This window comes from Ciconia boyciana, chromosome 2 (assembly GCF_034638445.1).
Source record: "Ciconia boyciana chromosome 2, ASM3463844v1, whole genome shotgun sequence".
Lineage (NCBI taxonomy): Eukaryota > Metazoa > Chordata > Aves > Ciconiiformes > Ciconiidae > Ciconia > Ciconia boyciana.
Window position 1 is genome coordinate 25,221,547 of NC_132935.1, and position 20,180 is coordinate 25,241,726.

The following is a 20,180-nucleotide window of genomic DNA, read 5'->3' on the forward strand; positions in this document are numbered from 1 at the left end:
ATTGAGTGCGAAAGACGCAGCTTTGTCACCTAACCATGGGACTTTAAAAGCAGGGATTTTGTGACCTCAAAATACTATTTATGAAGTTGGTGGGAAGGAAAAAGGTGTGTAGGCAGGAAAAGAAAATTACCAGAAGTTGGTAAGAACTCTTTTTTTTGAGCGTTAGAATGGTTGCAGGCTGGGACAAAGGGAGTCCATGTAGACCACAGGTTCTGGCTTGTTACACATCACAGAGTGCTTTGTCTACTTTCATTTCCCATACTTATTCTTCCCAATTAAATTTGTTTCCCATTAGCCAGGTTGATGAGAATAGTGTGTAAGACTCATTCTTCTTCTTGCAATCATCATCCTTCATAGCATAATAACCTAATCAATTCTTGCAGAACAGGAATGAAGTGGAATGTCACTTTTTTGGACTTGGTCTGTATTCTGAAGGTGAAAGTGGGCATCTGAGAAACACATTTGTAATGCTTTGTAAGTTTTACAAATTAAAAAAAAGGAAGTTATACTCTGAACCTGATTGAGAATGCAAATTTCTACGTTCTCTAGCACTGCATGTCAGACATGGTGGAAAAAGCTATTCAGTGACTACCATAACCTTAGCACTACCCAGAATTGTTCTGAAACTAGTTCACTAGTTTCTGAAACACTACTGTAGTTGCAGCAAATTATTAAAACTATCTACAGATTTTTAATCATACAATTTAGGTTTCAATATGTCAGCAAAACAGCAATGTATAACCCATAGAGGTTATATCCTGGAAGTGAAATTATCAAACTATTGCTCCAATGTCTGAAAAGTAAAGCTATCCTCCCTAGGTACATAGCACTCTCTCACTTATGCTGACACATAAGGTGGTGGTGGATCTTTAGCAGCTCCATTCACAGGATCATCATATGGTGGCAACAGGACCTGCAGGAAAGGAAAAAAAGGTTATATTTTTTAAAAAGAAGCCAGCTGATAAAATTTACAGAAAAGAAAACTCTTAAGGCCTTGTCCTAAAAAATAACAAAAAAGAGTAAATTAGTAAGCAGGAGCAGAATAGTTAGAAAAGGAAACAGTGTTAGCTTGAAGTTCCTCCTTTTCAATTTGTGAGCCTGTTTTCATTACAAAGGAAAACGTGATTTTTTCTCATTTCTTATTGACTTCAGTGTCAGCTTGGTTTCAGCCAAAGATCATTCATTGCTGGTACCTGAATTTGTTTGATCTGGCAGGAACAGTAGCTGCTTATTCTGCAGCTCTCCTCTGTCAAGAGCACTTAAACCATGTCTCCTGGAGGAACGCTCAAACTGCTAAGTCAGAATGAGAAAAGTCCTGAAAACCTCTCTTTCTGAGGCTTCCCTGGAATAGCTAATAACTATTTTGGGGTGGGGAGAAAGAAAGCAAACGGAGAACAAGTTACCCAATGTCTAAATAAATCTCCAGTTTTGTGCTTCTGGGGCACTCAGCCATGAGAAGGAAGACCTACATTCCCATAAGCCCTTCAGTGAATACTTAAACATCTGATGATAGAAATTAGGACAGCTTTAATCATATATCATCCCCATTCATAGGAGTACAAGCAGCTTCCTAGGACATGGGAGATGCAAGTTCAGGCCACACAGGGCAGAGGAGGGATTTGAACCAAGATGTAGACTTCTTTAGGCAAGCATACTAGCTATCATGCAATTTTTAATGGCACCAGCACTGATATTAATTAGCTTGTGTGTGAAAAGGCAAAGGAGCACTTGGTCTGTGAATCCCAGCAGGGACATTCTCCTGCATTCTCCTGGAGAAACTGGCTGCTCATGGCTTGGACGGGCATATGCTTTGCTGGGTAAAAAACTGGATAGATGGCCAGGCCCAAAGAGTTGTGAATGGAGTTAAATCCAGTTGGCGGCTGGTCACAAGTGGTGTTCCCCAGGGCTCAGTATTGGGGCCAGTTCTGTTTAATATCTTTATTAATGATCTGGACCAGGGGATCGAGTGCACCCTCAGTAGGATTGCAGATGACACCAAGTTGGGCGGGAGTGTCTATCTGCTTGAGGGTAGGAAGGCCCCTACAGAGGGATCTGGACAGGCTGGATCGATGGGCCGAGGCCAATTGCATGAGTTTCAACAAGACCAAGTGGTGGGTCCTGCACTTGGGTCACAACAACCCCATGCAACACTACAGGCTTGGGGAAGAGTGGCTGGAAAGCTGCCTGGCGGAGAAGGACCTGGCGGTATTGGCTGATAGCTGGCTAAATACAAGCCAGCAGTGTGCCCAGGTGGCCAAGAAGGCCAATAGCATCCTGGCTTGTATCAGAAATAGTGTGGCCAGCAGGACTAGGGAAGTGATTGTCCCCCTGTACTCGGCACTGGTGAAGCCGCACCTCGAATACAGTTTTGGGCCCCTCACTACAAGAAGGGTGCCGGAGCATGTCCAACGAAGGGCAAAGAAGCTGGTGAAGGGTCTAGAGCACAAGTCTTCTGAGTAGCGGCTGAGGGAACTGGGGTTGTTTAGCCTGGAGAAAAGGAGGCTGAGGGCAGACCTTGTCCCTCTCTACAACTACCTGAAAGGAGGTTGTAGTGAGGTGGGTGTTGGTCTCTTCTCCCAAGTAACAAGCCATAGGACAAGAGGAAATGGCCTCAAGCTGCACCAGGGGAGGTTTAAATTGGATATTAGGAAAAAACTTATTTACCAAAAGGATTATCAAGCATTGGAACAGGCTGCCCAGGGAAAGTGGTGTAGTCACCATCCCTGGAGGTATCTAAAAGACATGTAGATGTGGTGCTTAGGGACATGGTTTAGTGGTGGACTTGGCAGTGCTAGTTTAACAGTTGGACTTGATGATCTTAAAGGTCTTTTCCAACCTCACTGATTCTATGGTTCTATGATTCTATGACTGAGGATAAAATAGATGTCTGAATGAAGAATGAGTGTACATTCCCTAAAATAACTCAGTATCGTGTAAGAATATCAGTGGTAGTGCACTGGCAGCGATACTTTATGCAGCTGAAGATCAATTATTCATGATGGAATTTCCAGATTTATGAGCATCGCTGATAAATTAAAGAGCATTAAAAGAGCACATAAAGCTGATTGGCTAAACATACATAGGGAAAATCCTGATCTCAGTAAAGTCAATGGAAGTTTTGCTGTGAGTGGATTTCACCAGTTCTTAAAGAAGTTGATAACCTACCTTCTGCAAAGAAACATCTGTAATAATCCCTTTTGGACCTCATCCACAACATAAAACCAGTGGGAATCTTTCTATAGATTTAAACAGACTTTGGATCAGGCTTTTGTTGGATAGTTCCAAGTGTGATTCACGTTATACTTATATAAGTTTACAGACATGCATTGGTGACCATGTGTTCAAATATGTCTGTGCACATGTTTGTTAGATTACAGAATGGCTACCCTGGCATCTTCAGCCCTTAATCAAAAAAGTTTCATTATTTAGACAAGGAAATTGTCAGAGCCATCACTCTTTATTAATACCATATGTTTGAGCTTGTAAATGCAATATACTATGCACATATCCACCACATAATCTAAAAAGCCTTGTATCAAAAAACATTTAATAAATTATGTCAACTTTAAAGGGTGCAAACAGCTTATGGCAGACTACTTATCTAGTGAAATTAGGACAACAAACAGAACTTCAAATAAATATTGTGATAAAAATCATAAATATATTTTTCAATGTAACCTCAGTAAATCACACTGCTAAAGCATGTAAACTGTGAAAAACACTACAGTTGAGATCTCTCCCTAGTGCTGATTATTAGTTTAATAACAGGGTTTCTAGTAAAATCCTTGTGTTACAAAAAAAGGCTCAAATGTACTGAAACACATTCATCAGTTGCTTATGAAGCAATATAATTAGTAATTAAATCTGATCTACAGATGACTCTGAAAATGAATCAAGTTCACTTTGTGAAGATTTAGCCATCTCACTGCACTCTTGTAATGCTAAGCCCCAAACTGTGGGCCATTCCTTTCAGGTTCAGAGTCCATTTCATCAGGTGTGATAAGAAATGACAGCATACGCAATCCAAAAAGCTGCCCGTCTTCCAGGTCTACAAGCTGATTGATAAGGGACAGTACCTCTTCCTGTGCTCTGATCCTCTTTTAGAGCTATATGTCCTAAGACTACTGTAGTTACATCAATATTACTACTTCAGCATTGAGACTACTGTCATTTGCAGTAGGTCTCCTGGAGGATTTACTGATATGAGTGAGCTTATTCATTCCCTTCACTCCTGTATGAAACAAGCTCTGTCTGGTAGGAGAACAGCCTCCTGGTGAGGCTTTTACCTCTTGGGATGTGAGCACTCCACTTTGCTCTATGGACCCAAAACTCATACGTGGGTCAATGGCCCCGAGGACCTTCAGAAGATGCTTTCTCACTTATCAACAGTTCAACAAGAAGTGAGGGGAGATAGGAATACCTACAGGAGGCATTTTGGAGAAGCCACTGGCTAAATCCTAAGGCATATGGATTTCTAAAGGAATATTCAAGGTGTGTGGGGTGTGAACTGGGGAGACCACTAAAAAGGTTCAGAAGTTTCACAAGAAAATATCTACAGTGGAAGGCTAAAGAGCATTTGTCATATGTCTGTAAGGTTTAGGGTCACTTTACTGCTGGCAAAGGTTATTTGTCTGAACAGTTCTATCAGTGAAGACTTTACAGGCTTACTCCCCACACATTTTTGTGTTTAAATATTTAAATATCCTGATCTTGCATTTCCCTGACAGGAACAGAATAGTGATAAAAAATAAGGAGTGTAGAATGAGCAGAATTCAAAATTATTACCTTTGCCTAGCAGTGTTTGAGTTAGAAAAAGAAAATATGGACAGGATATTAAACAAAGGTTAAGATGAATGAATGTGATGGAGAACACCTGGAAGGAAGCACTCAGAGTTTGTGGAATACATGCTCCCGGCTGGGACCCCAAGTATCTCACGTCATTAGTATAGTAAAAAAAGTCCTTTAAACTAATTTAACTGTTTTACTTTCAGTCAGTGTGTTTTTGTTACTGTTACTTAATCATCTGTCAACCGTAAGTCTAAATAATCATCCTTCAGCTTCCATGGCAGTTTGAATAACTCTGCAACCACTGTATAATTACAAATCTTGCAACTTTGCCTCTGTAAGACTACCTTTTAATTATTTTTTACAAGAACAGAGTTTCAGGCCTTTACTTTCCCTTAATAATTTTTCCATCTTTTCTCAATTAAGTCTATTTTGGCAAAAGGGAGAAATATGATAAAACCTGAATTATCTCACCTTTTAACTGTTTACTGTTGAAATGGTTTACAAAAGTTTACAGTTTACAAAAATCTCAAGGAAAAGAGGTTCCATTAGAATTTTAATAATTGAATTTATACCAAAGTAGCTGAGATGAAAATTTGCATCAGAGTACTTTTTCCTTCTCTTGTGTTAATTTTAAATCTCAACAAGGCTTAATGGAAGCAGAGTAGTGCCTTGGACATAAAGTAGCATAGTTATTCAGGCAGAATGTTATGCTCTCCAGAGACATAAAATGGAAGCCAGTCATTAAGCCAAAGGGTGAATTCGGAAACTGGAAAAAGAGACAGAAACTCACTATTCAGTCTTATCTAAGAACCAAATTAGAATGGATGCAGTCTAAAATAATTCATGAAGGACAAAAATATATGCATATTTCAGGCTCATGGTATCCCCAAGGCAGAATATCCACTAGGACAACTGATGCATTTTACTTCCTAGGTGCTACATTTGAGCATTTCCTTGCGTGTTTGTTGTGAATTGAGAAAAAATGTATGTTAGTTCCCCTGGATGCTCTGGGACTAACATTTACAGAGTGTTTGAGATTGTCACTCACAAGTTACTATAAAAAGTAAGTACAAAGGACCCCCATTTTTTGGAACTCAGTGATCCCTGTGAAAAGAAGTTCTGGCTTTTTATCAGTGGACCAGCAAGCAAGTTTGGAATATTAGATGGTCGCAGGGTTCAGTCCTATAGGATGCCTAAAATCCAAAGGACAGAAGCTCCTAACTTCTTTCACAACCCTTATAACTGTATTTAAGAACTATGTAGCATTTTAACATCATCATTCTTTAATATGAAGCCAGAGGAGGAGGTGACATTACTCACTGTATAGCTGTCTGGTGATAAAAGCATTGCACAGAGATTCTGAGATCAGAGCTCTAGGGGCTCCCAAACCCCAAGGGTTCAAGCCCACAGCTCCTATCTGCCATATGAATGCTCAAGACACAAAGTTTTCAGTTAGGTTGGAAGGACCATTTTCCCCCCTCCTGTTGTCACAGTGAAGCCAAGTATGCAAGAATCCATGGGGAAAGAAAGAAAATAGGAGAAAGTGTGGCTATGTAGCCCCATGGTGAGGGTGCTTAAGTGGGACAGGGAGTCCTGGCCGCTGGGCTTTGCTCCCAATACCATTTAAGCATTTTGTGATAAGCAGTCTTCTTGTATAATAAGCAGAAATAATCCAGAACTGACCCATAAGAAATCCTGGTCCTGACTTAGCTGGTGTCATCCAAGTGGTTTGGATAATTGTATTACATAAGCATCTCTCTATTATAAAGCACATGATGCAGGATGACCTTCTCTGGAAGAAATAATTACCATACAAGTTTGCCAACGGCTGTAACATATTCAGTTAATATAAGCATATGTCATTTCTTATTTTTTACATCCTGGTTAATCTGGTTTTGGAGAATAAGTTTTTAAAGACATTGCTTAGAAATATGCCTAAGAAGAAACACAGGCAAATATTTGTATATTCAAACAGTTTGGAATTAATCTTGGCCCAAAGGTGTTTTCTGGAGGGGGAATTGCATAATTTCAATAATCACTCTGTATTTTTGCAGCTGATTCCACATTTACCTGAACTTCCAGTCGAAAATTTTCTTTCTTAAGCATATGTACAAGTTTTCTCATATTGCTGCAGTTATTCCTGTTTGAACTCAAGCTCTTAGATCTGTTTGGTGTCTAGTACATTTCTAGAGGAGAAAATGTGCTTAGTCCTGTATGAGTAAACTTAAATATTTGATTAATTGATTATTTCTGCATTCTTAAGGGTCTCACCTAAAACTCACTGAGCTCAATAGAAATCTTTCTGTGTCTCCAGAGAGCTTTGGATTGCTTTTTCCCAGAGCCATTTGTATTCTTCACTGGGTGGAATGGTACAATTGTCACATAACAGCTTCAAGTTTGAACAGCATTTTGGCTGGCAGCTATATGAAACTTTTGTGAGTTCCCATGGCAAAATACCTTGTTGATGTCTTGTTAGAAACAAACATTGTTAGAGACAGCTCTAACATACTTTTCTCTAACACCTTCTAGAACAAATGCACTTGATAATGCCAAAAAAGCTATAGAATAAAAATGTTTATGGTAAGTGCTGATGGCTGTAGTAAGCATTCAGGATGTTTTCTCAAACTTTAGCTTTTCAATAACAACTCCAGTCCTTTACACTGAAGGACTTCACATTGCATCAATACACAGTATATAGACAGGGACAGGTGACAATGAGTAGCTGCATGGAATTAGGGTTATCACTACTGCCATTTAATCCTGGTCCTGTCGCTGACCTTTTGAGTTTTGACAAATCGTTTGACTTTGTCTTAGGAAGATCTCCCATTGGAAAACAGGCATATTATTTGAAACATCTTAAAAGGTGTTGGAAACCTTAAGACAGATTTAAAACTCTCTTGGATGAAACTTGCATATGACTGTGTGAGACAGGGACTAAATTGTGGAAATATTTACAAATGAAATATATATTTGCAGAAATTTCAGCCTGTGCCTGGAAATGTTTACCCCAACCTCTTCACCACAGCTATGTACACATTACATATCATTCTTCTGCAGAAGTGACCTTTACATTTCAGACACCCAAACCGCTACCAGCAATCCTTATGGGAGGCCTGTGCGAATACGCAGGGAGGAAAGGGAGAGAGGGCAAAAGGAGCCTTTTGTTTTGCACAGCTCACATACAAAGTGTCAGTGGGTTCAAGCCTTACCCTCTGTTTACTTAAAAAGGGAGGGAGGGTAACCACAAGGTGAATAGTGGCAGCAGATGGCGAGAGTATGCCAGAGCCAGTGCTGGACCATTTCACAGGTAAAAGTGCTGAATCACAGGAATTTCCTTGTCCAGGAGCCTCTGTCCAATGTGCAGCCCTTGGCCTGGTGATGGGACAAACACTAACACAGCTGCAGGCTGAAATACAGTCATCGCACGCCTTTCCTTTCCTAATTTAGGATAAATGTTCTCCTCAATGTAGCACAGGGCTGATGCGTCAGGTTCAGAGACAACTGAATTGAAAGATGAGGTTTTAAACAGCACATGCCTAGTGGCACCAGTCCTCTACTCCAGGTTCATTTCATCTCAGTGATTACAGCCTGAGAGCAACCACCGACTTGTACCACAACTGATACCATTGCGCAGTTTGGAGATGGCTTAATGGTATGCAATCAATCACATTTACTGATTTCGTGTTTACTTCCCTGTTCTCCTGTCATTCACCCAGCCAAGAGGAGTGGAATTTCCTCCCACAGCTGCGGTGCTTTGAGCAACCATTAACTGCAATCTAAACCATGCTCAGCTGCACCGAGGCAAGCAGCAAGCCTACAAACAGCTCTAGAGGGAAGGCTGCTGACGTGACCACCTGTCCAGTTCAAGATAGTCCCAACAGCCCTCATGTACTGTTGGGTTCTTGACTACGCAAATATTATGAAGATCACCTGGGAAAAACAGAAGATTTCTGTGCGCATAAACAGCTATAGCCGGCTGATTGCTTCACTCTGTATGCAGGAAAGGCTGAGAATAATTCTCTCTTTGCAACATTTTCCTGTCAAGTCTGACAATGTGGTTTTCTTCTGAGAAGTGTGAGATTACAGAGGAAAATATAAAATTAAGATGTATCTTTTGCTTACAATTTTCAGAAATCCAGACCTTCTCAGTAGAGCTCTGTTTTGGAGACTCAAGGAACCAGGTGGCAGCTACTTCCTTTAGTACTATGTATGAAAATGAGCACTGGACTATATGTAAATATCACTGATTATATAAATAATTTTGTATTTTATTTGAAAGGAAATAAGCCTATTAATGTAGCACGTTTTAGTTCCTGTACAAAATTTACCGGAAGCTACTATATAAACGGATTTTATTGAGGCAGAGTCTTCAAAAGTTTCTAACGTTTCTGTACGTAGGGTGGGAAGAAGTAGTGTTTATCAAGAGTTTCTGAAAAAATGTTTTTTTTCTACAGTGGGTGCCCAAGAGTTTTTAAGCCCCAGGCTTTTCAGATGTCTCACAAGTGAGTCACCCAAGGTCTTCTGCTACTTTTAAAAATTCAGTTAAGAAACTGCAGGTGCAAACTGCACCTTTGGGTCATCTGATCTGGTCATCTCTGAGGTAACTTCAGAAAAGTAGGTAATATGTGGCCCTGGAGAACAGTAGATCATACACACTCAGATAATCAAGGGAGAGAGAGATTGACTGAAACAGTTAGGAAGTATTAAAACTAAATCCACTGAGAATTCAGAGTTTTCTCTTTAACCCCTTAACATGAAGACACACTTTACACTGACTGTATGAAAAGACTGACAGCCTTCAGGGGAAGAGGCAGCTTTTTCCTAGTAGTGAAGAAACAGGAATAATAATAATTCTGTGGTGAGAAGCAGTCAAATGTTGCATACAAGATAAGCACTGGAGAAAGAAGTAGGGATTAGCTTTCATCATGCTGCAGCTAAGCACGTGCATGTAAGGACAGATCTACTGGATCAGGTGAAAAGCCCATCCAGATCACAGCGATTAGTGATGGATGATGAAGAAAGAGAAGTGCAAGACAGAACAATAAAAGAAATTAAGAAAGAGCAGTGCAAGCATATATAGTCACGACTTGCCCAGAATATTCTCCAAACTGTCAGAAATTTGAACCTCAAGGACTTGCTGAATTACTGGTCATGTCTTATAGGAATTTGTCTTCGACTGATTTTTCTAGCCTGCATTTGAACCCATGTTGACTTTTAGCACCTGCAATGTCCTGTGGTAACCAGTCCCACAGCTAATCTAGGTGTTACATGAAGAAATACCTTCTTTGGTTTGCTATGAAACCTGCCACTAGCTATTTCATTGAATGTCCCCTAGTCCTTTTGCTAAGACAGTGAGCAGTTGTTCCTCCTTTACCTCCTCTGCCACTCATGATTTTAAAGACCTCTATCATGTTCTCTCTTGTTCTGTCCCTCTTTCATCCCACTAAGCATCCTTGCTCCCCTGCAGTGCGGTCCGCAGTTAATTTCTTCATACTAAGCAACTCACTTGACAGTTTTGGGTCCAGGCTGAAGAGAGAGCTCCAAGACCAGACACGTAGAGAAGCATTACAGTCAGGAGGGAGCTGATCTCCATCTGGATGAAGCTTCCTTCATGCTCAGGAGAGTGGCAGGCACTTTCACCCACCTGACCTGTCTTAGATGTTCTTCCAGATAAGACCAACTGCACTTTAGAAGCAATTCTTATAAATAAATGTTTATAATTATCTGCTTCAGAGGTGGCTGTTTACAATGTAAATGGCTGCTCTGGTCAAATGAGTCCAGTCAAAGCAACTGTTTCTGAGGAAGTCAGAGAGCAATGTTTACAAAAAACCTTTCCCATCTTTCTTTTTCTCCTTCCCCTGTCCCCAGATAAAAAAGCCCTGGGTATAGGGCCAAAGCTTCATATCTAAGCCAAATCATATTTAATATGAAATGAGAAATGTTTTACTTTGCTTTATGCACAGATGCTTTTGCTTGAAAAGTTTGTCCAAAATGTGCTGGTTAATTACTATTCAAGGGTTTCATGATACGTTGTCTGTCAAATAAATCCCAAGAGACCTTCCTTTCAACATGGACAGGAAGCATTTTCATGTTTATATGTATGCATTTCCTTTAGAAACCACACTAGAGTGATTACAGATGGAGTAACTGGAAGCAGAATAGCTCAGAGAGAATTTATAACCCCATTCTGCAAAGAAGTAGGCCTCAATGCTGCAAAATCATCTGTGCAAAGTTAGAGTTGGTATGTTTTGTTTTCCTTTGACAAAACTGCTTGTTTATTCCATGCCACCAGCTCTCCAAGACGCTATTTAAGAAACTTTACATGAGTTTATGGATTTCTGTAATGAAGCAGCACAATGTTTTCAGCACTCCAGATAGAGGAATAACTGTATATATTACTAGGACACAGCAATATTTAGGGACAGATTGTGATTACCCTTGCGTGGGAAGAAAATTGGATTCAGGAAGCTATTGTCTTTTTCCATCATGTGCAACCTCATAAAAGTCATCCAGAATAATGGTGTAATTACCCTCTCCATTCAAAGGCATGGCGGGATAGTCTACCTCAGGCCACAGAAGTCTTTCCTACATCTTGGCCAGCCCTCTACTGTTGCATCTCTAGTTGCGCACCATGATTTTGTACGGACAGAACATATTTATTTTTTCAAATTTTCCTTCATTTTTTCAAAATGAGCATTTGCTGGATGAGCATGTGCTTTCTCAGGGGGTACTTGCCTGCATAACATCAATACTGAAGACTTGAAATATACTTTGACTCTGTGTAACAAATGGTTGATGTGTTCTCCTGAGTGCAGAGGCTGTGACAGAGCACTAATCTTTCAGTGGACTTCTTAATTACTAACCTGCATCTCTTTCTAACCTTATATCTTCTTACAATCACACTGTGTATCCCACTCAAGAGTTAACAAGGCAGGAACCTAGGAATAGCTCACATGGGGCAGACAAATTATTTAACAGGACTGGTCATCTCCCAGAGTGTGGTTATCAATCACAGCCACGCTTGCATTACAGATATTACTGGAAAGGCTTCTGTCTTATCTTCATCTCACCAGATGGACCATTTTTCCCTATCTATATGCCTAGGGACATGGGGTGACCCAATGTCAGTCTTTGGGAACCACAACAGAGAGATGGGTCAGTTGTAAAGTTTGGAGGTAGATTCTGAAGTCTCATTTTAATATTTGGGAGCAGGAAGATCTGGGATTTTGAGATGACCAATCTCTAGTTCTCTCTTCCATATGTATTTTTCACTAATTTTTATTTTTCTACAAACACATTCTTTTGGTATCACTATTAAAAAGTAAGGCATAATAGTGCCATATAAAATCCAGTTTTTCTTGCACAGTGTATTTAGGCATTTCCTAGTGAATGCTGAAGGGAAGCCTTTGTTTATAACCAAATTATTATAATACTGTGTTAAAACTACAAAGGACTAGTGTCATGAAAGGTAAGGAACTGACAGCTTGAGGGAGAAGTCTTATGTTTATATAAAAATCCATTAATGTTAGTAAATCACATCTGTAAAGCACCTGTCAACCAGAAACTCCCACAAACTTTTGCAGAGCTTCTAAATTTGGTACATGAATGCCCGCTCAGCCTTGTTCTTTCTGAAGCTGAGCGTTTGTCACAGAGTTCATTTAAAGGAGACCTCGCTTTCCTCACTGCTCATAAGACAGAGGGCCAAAACCACAAGTGCTGTGCAGTTCGGGACAGGCTGCAGCGGATAGTCCTGTGTCCATAAAGAGTCCCGAGGGAGGCTTGGGAAGAGCACACTTGCTCTATGGGAGCCGTTAAAGTGAATTGAGTTTAAAGTGAATTGACTTAATGAATCAGACTGAAAGAATGGTTCAGAAATCACCAGAAGCCTCTAATAACCGCAGGAAGCCAGACCTCTCCATTATTGTCACACCCTCAGCAAAACAAGCGCAGCTGGGTGCTCCTCCCTGGTAGGGAGCCGAGCATCGCTTTCCCGCAGTCTCTGGGAGAACAATGCCACCTGCTGAACCAGCCGCAGCGGCTCCCTCCCACCTACCCCACGGCTGGTGTTCTTTCTGCATCTGCAGAGTTGGTGCTGTGGGGTAAGTTTCGGCAGAAGGGCTCGGGGCTGGAGGAACTGGGACGTGCGAGGAGTTCCTCCTCCGCTTGGCAAAGGCCAGGCTTGCGCTGCGCAAGGGGATGCGATGCAAAGATACCAGAGGAGCTAGTGCTGGAGCTGAAGGCAGGACCGCCTCTGGGAAGAGCAGCTTTGCAGAAGGGCAGGGCTTCTAGCGTGGGCCAACTATACGACTATAAAGTCACAGCGTAGCCCACTGCTGCCGGGACTTGGCCTCTTGCACCCTGCTGCATTTGCCCATTTTAACAATACCCGCTTGAGTGAATTCAGGCCTCCCGCATCCTTCGTTGCACAATGTAACTACGACTTGAGCCTGACCTGGAAAATTCACACACAGCTCAGCTTATACACCCATATATCCTTGGCAACAGGGTTTTAAGTTGTCATCGGCTTTTGCCGCACTGATACATATCCTTGGAATTATACTGACGACTTCGACTTGTTTTTTGAAGCCCACAAAACAGCAGCTGTCAGATGGTAATGAATCAATCCTGTTAGAAAAAAAGGGTCTGCAAAGAAACACTGCAATTTTATAAACACTCTGTTTTTTCCTACATTGCAACACTCCCAATTAGTGAATCCAAAAAAATTTGGAAGATTTAAATTACACATCCCCATTTCCTGTCTTCTTTTTAATCTAATTAGGAATACTGAGACCAGATTTGTCTATTTCTATTGCAAATCTCTTACGAATTGTCATGTATTAGAATAATTCCAGTATTTGATCTGCAAACATAAATACAGTTTTTGTGTTTAAAATAAAAATCTACTGGGGAAAATAGATAAACATGTATATTTTGATCTTGTAATTTAACTCATAAGTAAGTGTAATGACTGTAATGACAAGTGAAAATGTTTTGGAAGTCTTCTTTTTAAACTGAAGAGGGTATTTGCTCCAAATAGACACCATTAATAGCCTATTCCAAACAGCGCAGCTGGCTTCTGACAGCAGCCACCTAGTAATAGGCGAGACCTATAACAAGAAGCGTGGTTAGCAAGTAGAACTAAGCAACAGAGCAAACAGGCAGCATGAAGCAATTCAGACCACAGGAAATGCTGGATTTTAAGAGAAAATCCTTCCATAAACAAGGAAGCAGTGGAAGAAAGAGCTGAGTACAGATGATAAGATGGGAAAGTTAAAAAAAAAAAGAAGAAAAAACAATCTCTGCTAAGATTAAAGGACAACTGACAAGGGATGGGACTTCACTGCAGGTAGAGTTATGAAATGCTGGAGCAGCTGAAAGGCTGTTTGTTGGCAGACGCAGACTGTCATGATACTTTTCTGCAACTCAAAATCAAACAGAAGAGAAGGAAGTGCATGTGTGGCACATGCACACTAGCAAGACATGAATGCTGGCACCCACGTGGAGCCTGAGCTCTTTGAAGATTCTCTGATTAAAGGCATTGCTCTGGGAGCAATTTATAAGCGCAGTTCTGCAGAAAAAGAGCATTTAAACCACACTCCCAGGTCTCATGTAGACTATTGCATGTCGTTACTAACTAATCACCCCCTTTACTTCAAGCACTGGGTAGTTCTGCTTATATGCTTTTTTCTTCTTGCCCCTGCTTCTTCTTCCTCTTCTCTGCCTCCTGTTTTACCTGCTTTCCCTCTTGCAGGTTTTATCAGACAGTTTCCACTAGGGAAGGTCAGAGCTCCTCTGCCTGGACTGAGTTGGAAGCCTTGAGAAGGGCTTAGAGAGTGAGTCATGCCAGGGGTATTCATTTGTGGTGTTCTCTCAAGTATGTTCATGGTTACTGCTCACTGGAAAAAGATGTCTCTGCTCTAGTGGCCCAGTAATAATGTTATGCATACAAACTGCCACACAAGACCAGCAACCTGGTGAACATTGCCAAGTTTGTAGGATTTTTATGCCACGTTATGGAAAATATCTTTAAAACAGGATTTTTCTCCACGTTGTCTTCTATTCTGACATGTGCCATCCCAAAACTGGCTCAGTAGCTGGAAATCACAGGTCCCAAAGCACCTGTCAGAAACAAGAGCTCTTGCGCATGGTTTGTCTGCCTCTGGGCTCCATCTCATGCTTCAATCTGTTTAATTGCAATGAGTCTAAGGGTCCTTCTCTCCGTCCATAGCCAAACTAATCACCTTCCACACATGTAGAATAACACAATAACACAAAGAATGGCTCTTCCAACCTTACCAAAGAATGTTCTTCCTCTGCTCAGAGGAATCATCCAGCAGGGATGAAAGACCTAACTTTGCACTTCTCAAATAGGTCTCCTATTGCTTTGAAAAAGGAAGAGCAAACAAAAGCGTTGACAGATTAATTACAGGCTAATTAGTTGATGTCACGTCCACAGAAGGAATGTATCTGCATTGAAAAAACAAGTAACTTATTAACCTTTGTGGATAAATGTATGTCAGATAGGATCCATTGGAGCGATTTGATAAAGTACGTAAGGATCTAAATACCACTTTGAAGAGAGATTTACGGCTTTACATTTTATCCCCACTGGCAGCATGACCAGAGATGAAACTTCCATTGATTGGCTTCAGTGACAGTTAAAAATAAACAAAATTAAATCCCCTGGCTGTCCAAGAGCACAAAGGAGCTGTTCCTGCTCCGGAGAACAAAATGTCTCACTTTGGGTTATCTTCTGCACTCATACACTGGCAATTTTTCCAAACTGGATGAACATTTCCATGGTACTGCTGTCACAGTTTAAATTAGTGTAGAAAATTAATCTTCATCCATGGCGTGCTTGAGCAGTTGGCAGGAAAAAGCAATCCCAGATTGGGAAAGTGGAAAAAATAATCTTCAGGTTACTATGGTTCACTGCAGGGGAGCCACCTTACTGCCATGCCAAAATCTCCTACAGATGCCTCCAGAAACTGAGGGGAGAGAAGTATTTGAAAAACACTTAGAGGAGATGATACCATATCCCCAAGTAACTCTGCTGTGACTAAGGTACAGAGCTGGATCCCCAGGTCCTGGCGTTATCAGCCCCTGGAGCATAAGAGGGTCATGTCTTCTCACCGGCTGGGATCCAGGCCATTCCCCAGCCCAGCACCAGCTGGTTCTCCCACCCCATAACACAGCCTGGTCATGGAACCGAGCTGGGTACATTCATGCGGTGTCAAACTTAGATCAAGGGCCACAGAAGGAGGACCTCTTGCCTAACAGGGGCAGCGGGAATATGCTGCTCACAGCCTGCAGTGAGGAGGATGTTCGTTTGTTCCAGATGGCATGCTTGCAAAAAGGATGGCTTAAACCACTTACACTGAGTGACAAAAGTCAGATTATCCAGTAGCCAATAACTGCAGCTATCAGGTCAGTTACAGTTCAGATATATGAGCATTATTTATAAGAACCAGTTTGATCAGGAGGAACTAACTGGAAATTTATGTGCTGGGAATTTCCCCCCCAGATCAGTCCACATTTAAGTTGTTCTCAGGGCTTTTAGCGGTATGAAAATTAGACAGTTAGTAGGAAGGCAGAAAGACAGCTGAATATTTTTAAAAATAAAGTATTACTGAATTGGGGGCTGATAACAGAGGGGACTGTAGAGAGGATCTCACAAGGAGCGTGAGAGAAGCTACAACAGACGCAGGAGAGTGCCAGTGACCAGAGTTGGCAGAGCAGTCCTGTATGAGGACAGAAAACACAAAAGCTCATCTCTTAAGGATGTACCAGTAGATTTCCACCATGCAACCAGCCAAGAGGAAGACGGATGAATACTGCTGTTGAGACCTGTACACTCTCAACATGAATTTACAGAGTTATGATGGACTTGCCTTAGATAGAAACAGGAGAAACTAATTGTGAGACCCACCAAGGACTTCCTGAACATAGAGAGCCGAGGAACAAGGAACAAGAAGCAGGCCCTCACGGCCGTGCTTGAGGAGTTATCCATTCTCCTAATCGAATCTGGACGTGATACGTAAGTCTGCTTACACATCTTGCTAGTGGTAAATTAAGAAATGCAGTAAAACAAAAGATAATCTTGTTATCATTTTCAGAACAACCTTCTGGACTGGAGAACCAATTATATACAATCACAGCTACTTACTCTTTTGAACCAAATCCTAGCACTCTATATTAAAGAAGTTTCCTTCTTTCCTAAGAGACCTATAATTCAAAGATCTCAGAAGGGTTCAAAGCTGCTGCAGCCAGCAAGTAACTGTGGACCCTTCCTATCTCTCATGCCACAGCATCCCAGGTAGAAAGGATTTGATTGTTCTTCTCGAGAAAAGCTCAGTCATTAATGTCATATTTCCATTTAAATTGAAACTGTTAGATATATTTTTCAAGGGTTCTGAGCAGGTAAAACAGGCAACTCCTAGTTCAAAAGTTAGAAGAGGGAAAATAATGATCTTTATGAAGGTATAAGTATATTTGTATTTATCTGGCAATGGAGGATCCAAGAATTGGATTGATTTTGCCAAGATGTTAATAGACCAGAGATAAGAATAACTATTGTAGCTGACATGCCTTCTCTTACAAGAGACATAGGTCTCCCTTCAAAAAATGGCACACAACAATCATCAAGTAATCATAACACAAATGCAATTAAATATGGCTATTTAATTGTCTGTAATTAGAGTTATTAGAGGACAGGAGTTTACCCATTCCTTTTCCATTTTTTGTACAAATCCTGCAGGTATATAGAATTTTGAATTCAAGGATGAATTTGTTGAGGATTTGTTATTGAAGGCAGAGATTTCTTTTTTCTCCTGAGTGCAAATTATAATAGAAATAAGGTATACCTTTCATTTTTAAGATATTTTTCGAAGACAAGTCTCCCAAAAAATTGTAAGACACAGTAATAAAATGTTTGTAGTAATAAATTTCTTAGCTTCATTTAAAATATTTATGTAACTGCAGAAAGACTTTGAATTTCTAATCATCCCAATACATAGATCTTTTAAGTCTGGCAGTAAACTAAGCCATACTCTAGCCCATATCTAAACTCCATTCTAAATGTTTTTTGTAATACAGTGTCTAGCACTTGCAAACCTAATAACTTTAAAAAAAATGTTGTGTGTAGAGTGTAGGTGAGATGCATTACTTACTATGCAGTACAAGGGATATTAGCAGGTAGCAGCTGGGATCTGATCTCTAGATATTGGAAGTGCTGGGGTATATTTAAAACTTGTTACTCTAAATTGTAGCTATTATGCCCAGTCCCATATTTAAGCTTACATTTTCACTTCCATTTGTACAGATTGGTATTCTTTCAGCTAGTGCTAATGATAAGTATATATCAAAAAACCATCCCTGAAGATGAGAATACGCCCTGTGGGTATGACCTGCAGCTCTGTTGGAATTCAGGTAGCAGGTTTGATTCTAAAAATGACACATTTCTTTCAAAGCAGAAGGTAGAGATTGACCCACATTGTTTAAGAAACTTGTAGTTTATAATTTAAAGGCATGTTGGCTGAAGGAGCCCTGCCGAAGGAAGTTTCCCAGCATGAATAAGAATGAAAAATCATTGTTTTAATACAAAAGTATACTTGAGTGTTGGGGGAATATTATACAATTCAACAGACAGCAGTGACCTATCACAGCATTTCAAAATTTCATGAGGTTTCTTCAAGAGTCCTAAACTCTTAAAGGTCCTCAGCACTCAACTTTCAAAGCCATAGTCTTCCACACTTCATTTTGAAACAATTTTTATCCAATTGTGTTGAGCTTACTTTTTTACAGTCATGCGAATAGGGGTTTTTGCTGATGTCTCTCAATGTAGACATAGAAAAAAACCTTTTTGAGTCTGTGATTTGGGGGCCGGGGGTGTAAAGGGAGGGAAGAACAATCTTTTCATTCACAGTGGAGAATGATAAGGATTTAACCCTACAAACTGTTGTTCCTTGCTGAAGCTCAGCAATGGGCAGAAGAAAGAAAGCAGCTGCTCAGGAGCACGTCAGCTCCTCCATCACATTGCTGAGTGCACTGTGCTGGTGGGTGTCCATGGAGCTTGTCAGGGAAGGATGTGCAAGAGATGGAGACCGACTGTGTCACCTAGGGATGAAGGAGCTCATCCTGAGTGGAGAGAAGCAGTCAGACACAGGTTTGAATGAAGCTTGCCTCCACCCCAAATAAATAATTCAAAACCCAGGCTGTTGGTGACTCTCTCTCGTCCTGCCTCTCTGGCTGGGCTTGAGAAACTCTTCCCCAGCAGCATTGCTCCTGAGCCTTTCTGTACTCCTGAACAAGAATTTTTGGGTGATTTTTTTGGTTAGCTGATAAATTCCCAAACAGCTCTTTCTATAGGACCTGATCTAACATCATCTCATTGAACTTACTTAGAAAGAATGAACAACAAATGCATCACACCTGAAAGCAAGAGATTCTGACCATCTTCAAATTAAGGAGATGTAAATATTGAGGAAAGAAGAAGAGTCCAATGGTCAGAGCACTAGCTAGGAATGCACAGCCTTTCTCAAAACCTGCTTCTGCTGTAGCTGTCTTGTAAGATCAAGATAAGCAAAGTTAAATTCAACTCTCAGTGCAAGAATATGCCATCTGTAAATGGGATAAAAGGGCTTCCTTTCCTCACAGAAACACTTACATGTGCTTTCAAGATGAGGAGGCAGCTCAGAACACTTTGGAAATTACTAAATACAAAAGTACCAAAAGGAGTTTTGGTAACCAGGCATCTCTGAAAACCAAAGTCTTTTGCTTTGTAAAGGCAGCAGTGGAGCAGGTGGTTTTAATGTAGCTTTTAAAAAGCCTTGGTAAATTTAGTTTCCCAGATAATCCAGCTGATGCTCTCCCACCACTGAGCCTGCCAGTTCTGTGGGTTGTAGAGTTAGCAATGTTTGAAGCTGAGTTACAACTACCCACAGGCTGTGCAAAAGAGCTATCAAAATTATTTCACATAAAACTCCTGGTTTTACTCAAAGTAGATTCCAGTAAAGAAAGTAGTAATACTTCTTAGCTTTCAATAAACCTATATTTTTATACTTAAATGTCCTGGTTGCCAGCTCTGATCATAGTCCATAAAACTTCTTATGCTTTTCTTAAAGCTCCAGGTATTGAAGACAAATAACTATGCAAGAGTTAAAACTTTCATGTAAAAGTAGGAATAGTTTTCTAAGCCCTTGTGGCTGCACAGGAATCACTCATTCCAGTGGTTTAAAGTTGATGGTCTAATACCTCAGCATGTGGAGACCGCCCATGATTAGGAAAACCTGAGGAAGGCAATCCTGAAATTTTACCCAGATGATCCAAAGGACCAAGTTCATGCTGCTCTCATTCTGTTATGTAAATGATGTAAAGACCCTTGTTACATAAGA

The 20,180-nt window shown here is 40.6% G+C and overlaps 1 protein-coding gene across 1 annotated transcript in view; it reads right to left on the reverse strand.

The window, feature by feature from the left end:
- Positions 1-814: 814 nt before the first annotated feature.
- LAPTM4B (lysosomal protein transmembrane 4 beta) overlaps positions 815-20,180 on the reverse strand; it is a 60,952-nt gene continuing 41,586 nt past the window's right edge. Inside the window, exon 7 of the mRNA XM_072851187.1 lies at positions 815-913. Coding sequence (XP_072707288.1) covers positions 839-913 — 75 coding nt within the window. The 3' untranslated portion in view covers positions 815-838. The remainder of the gene's footprint in view (positions 914-20,180) is intronic.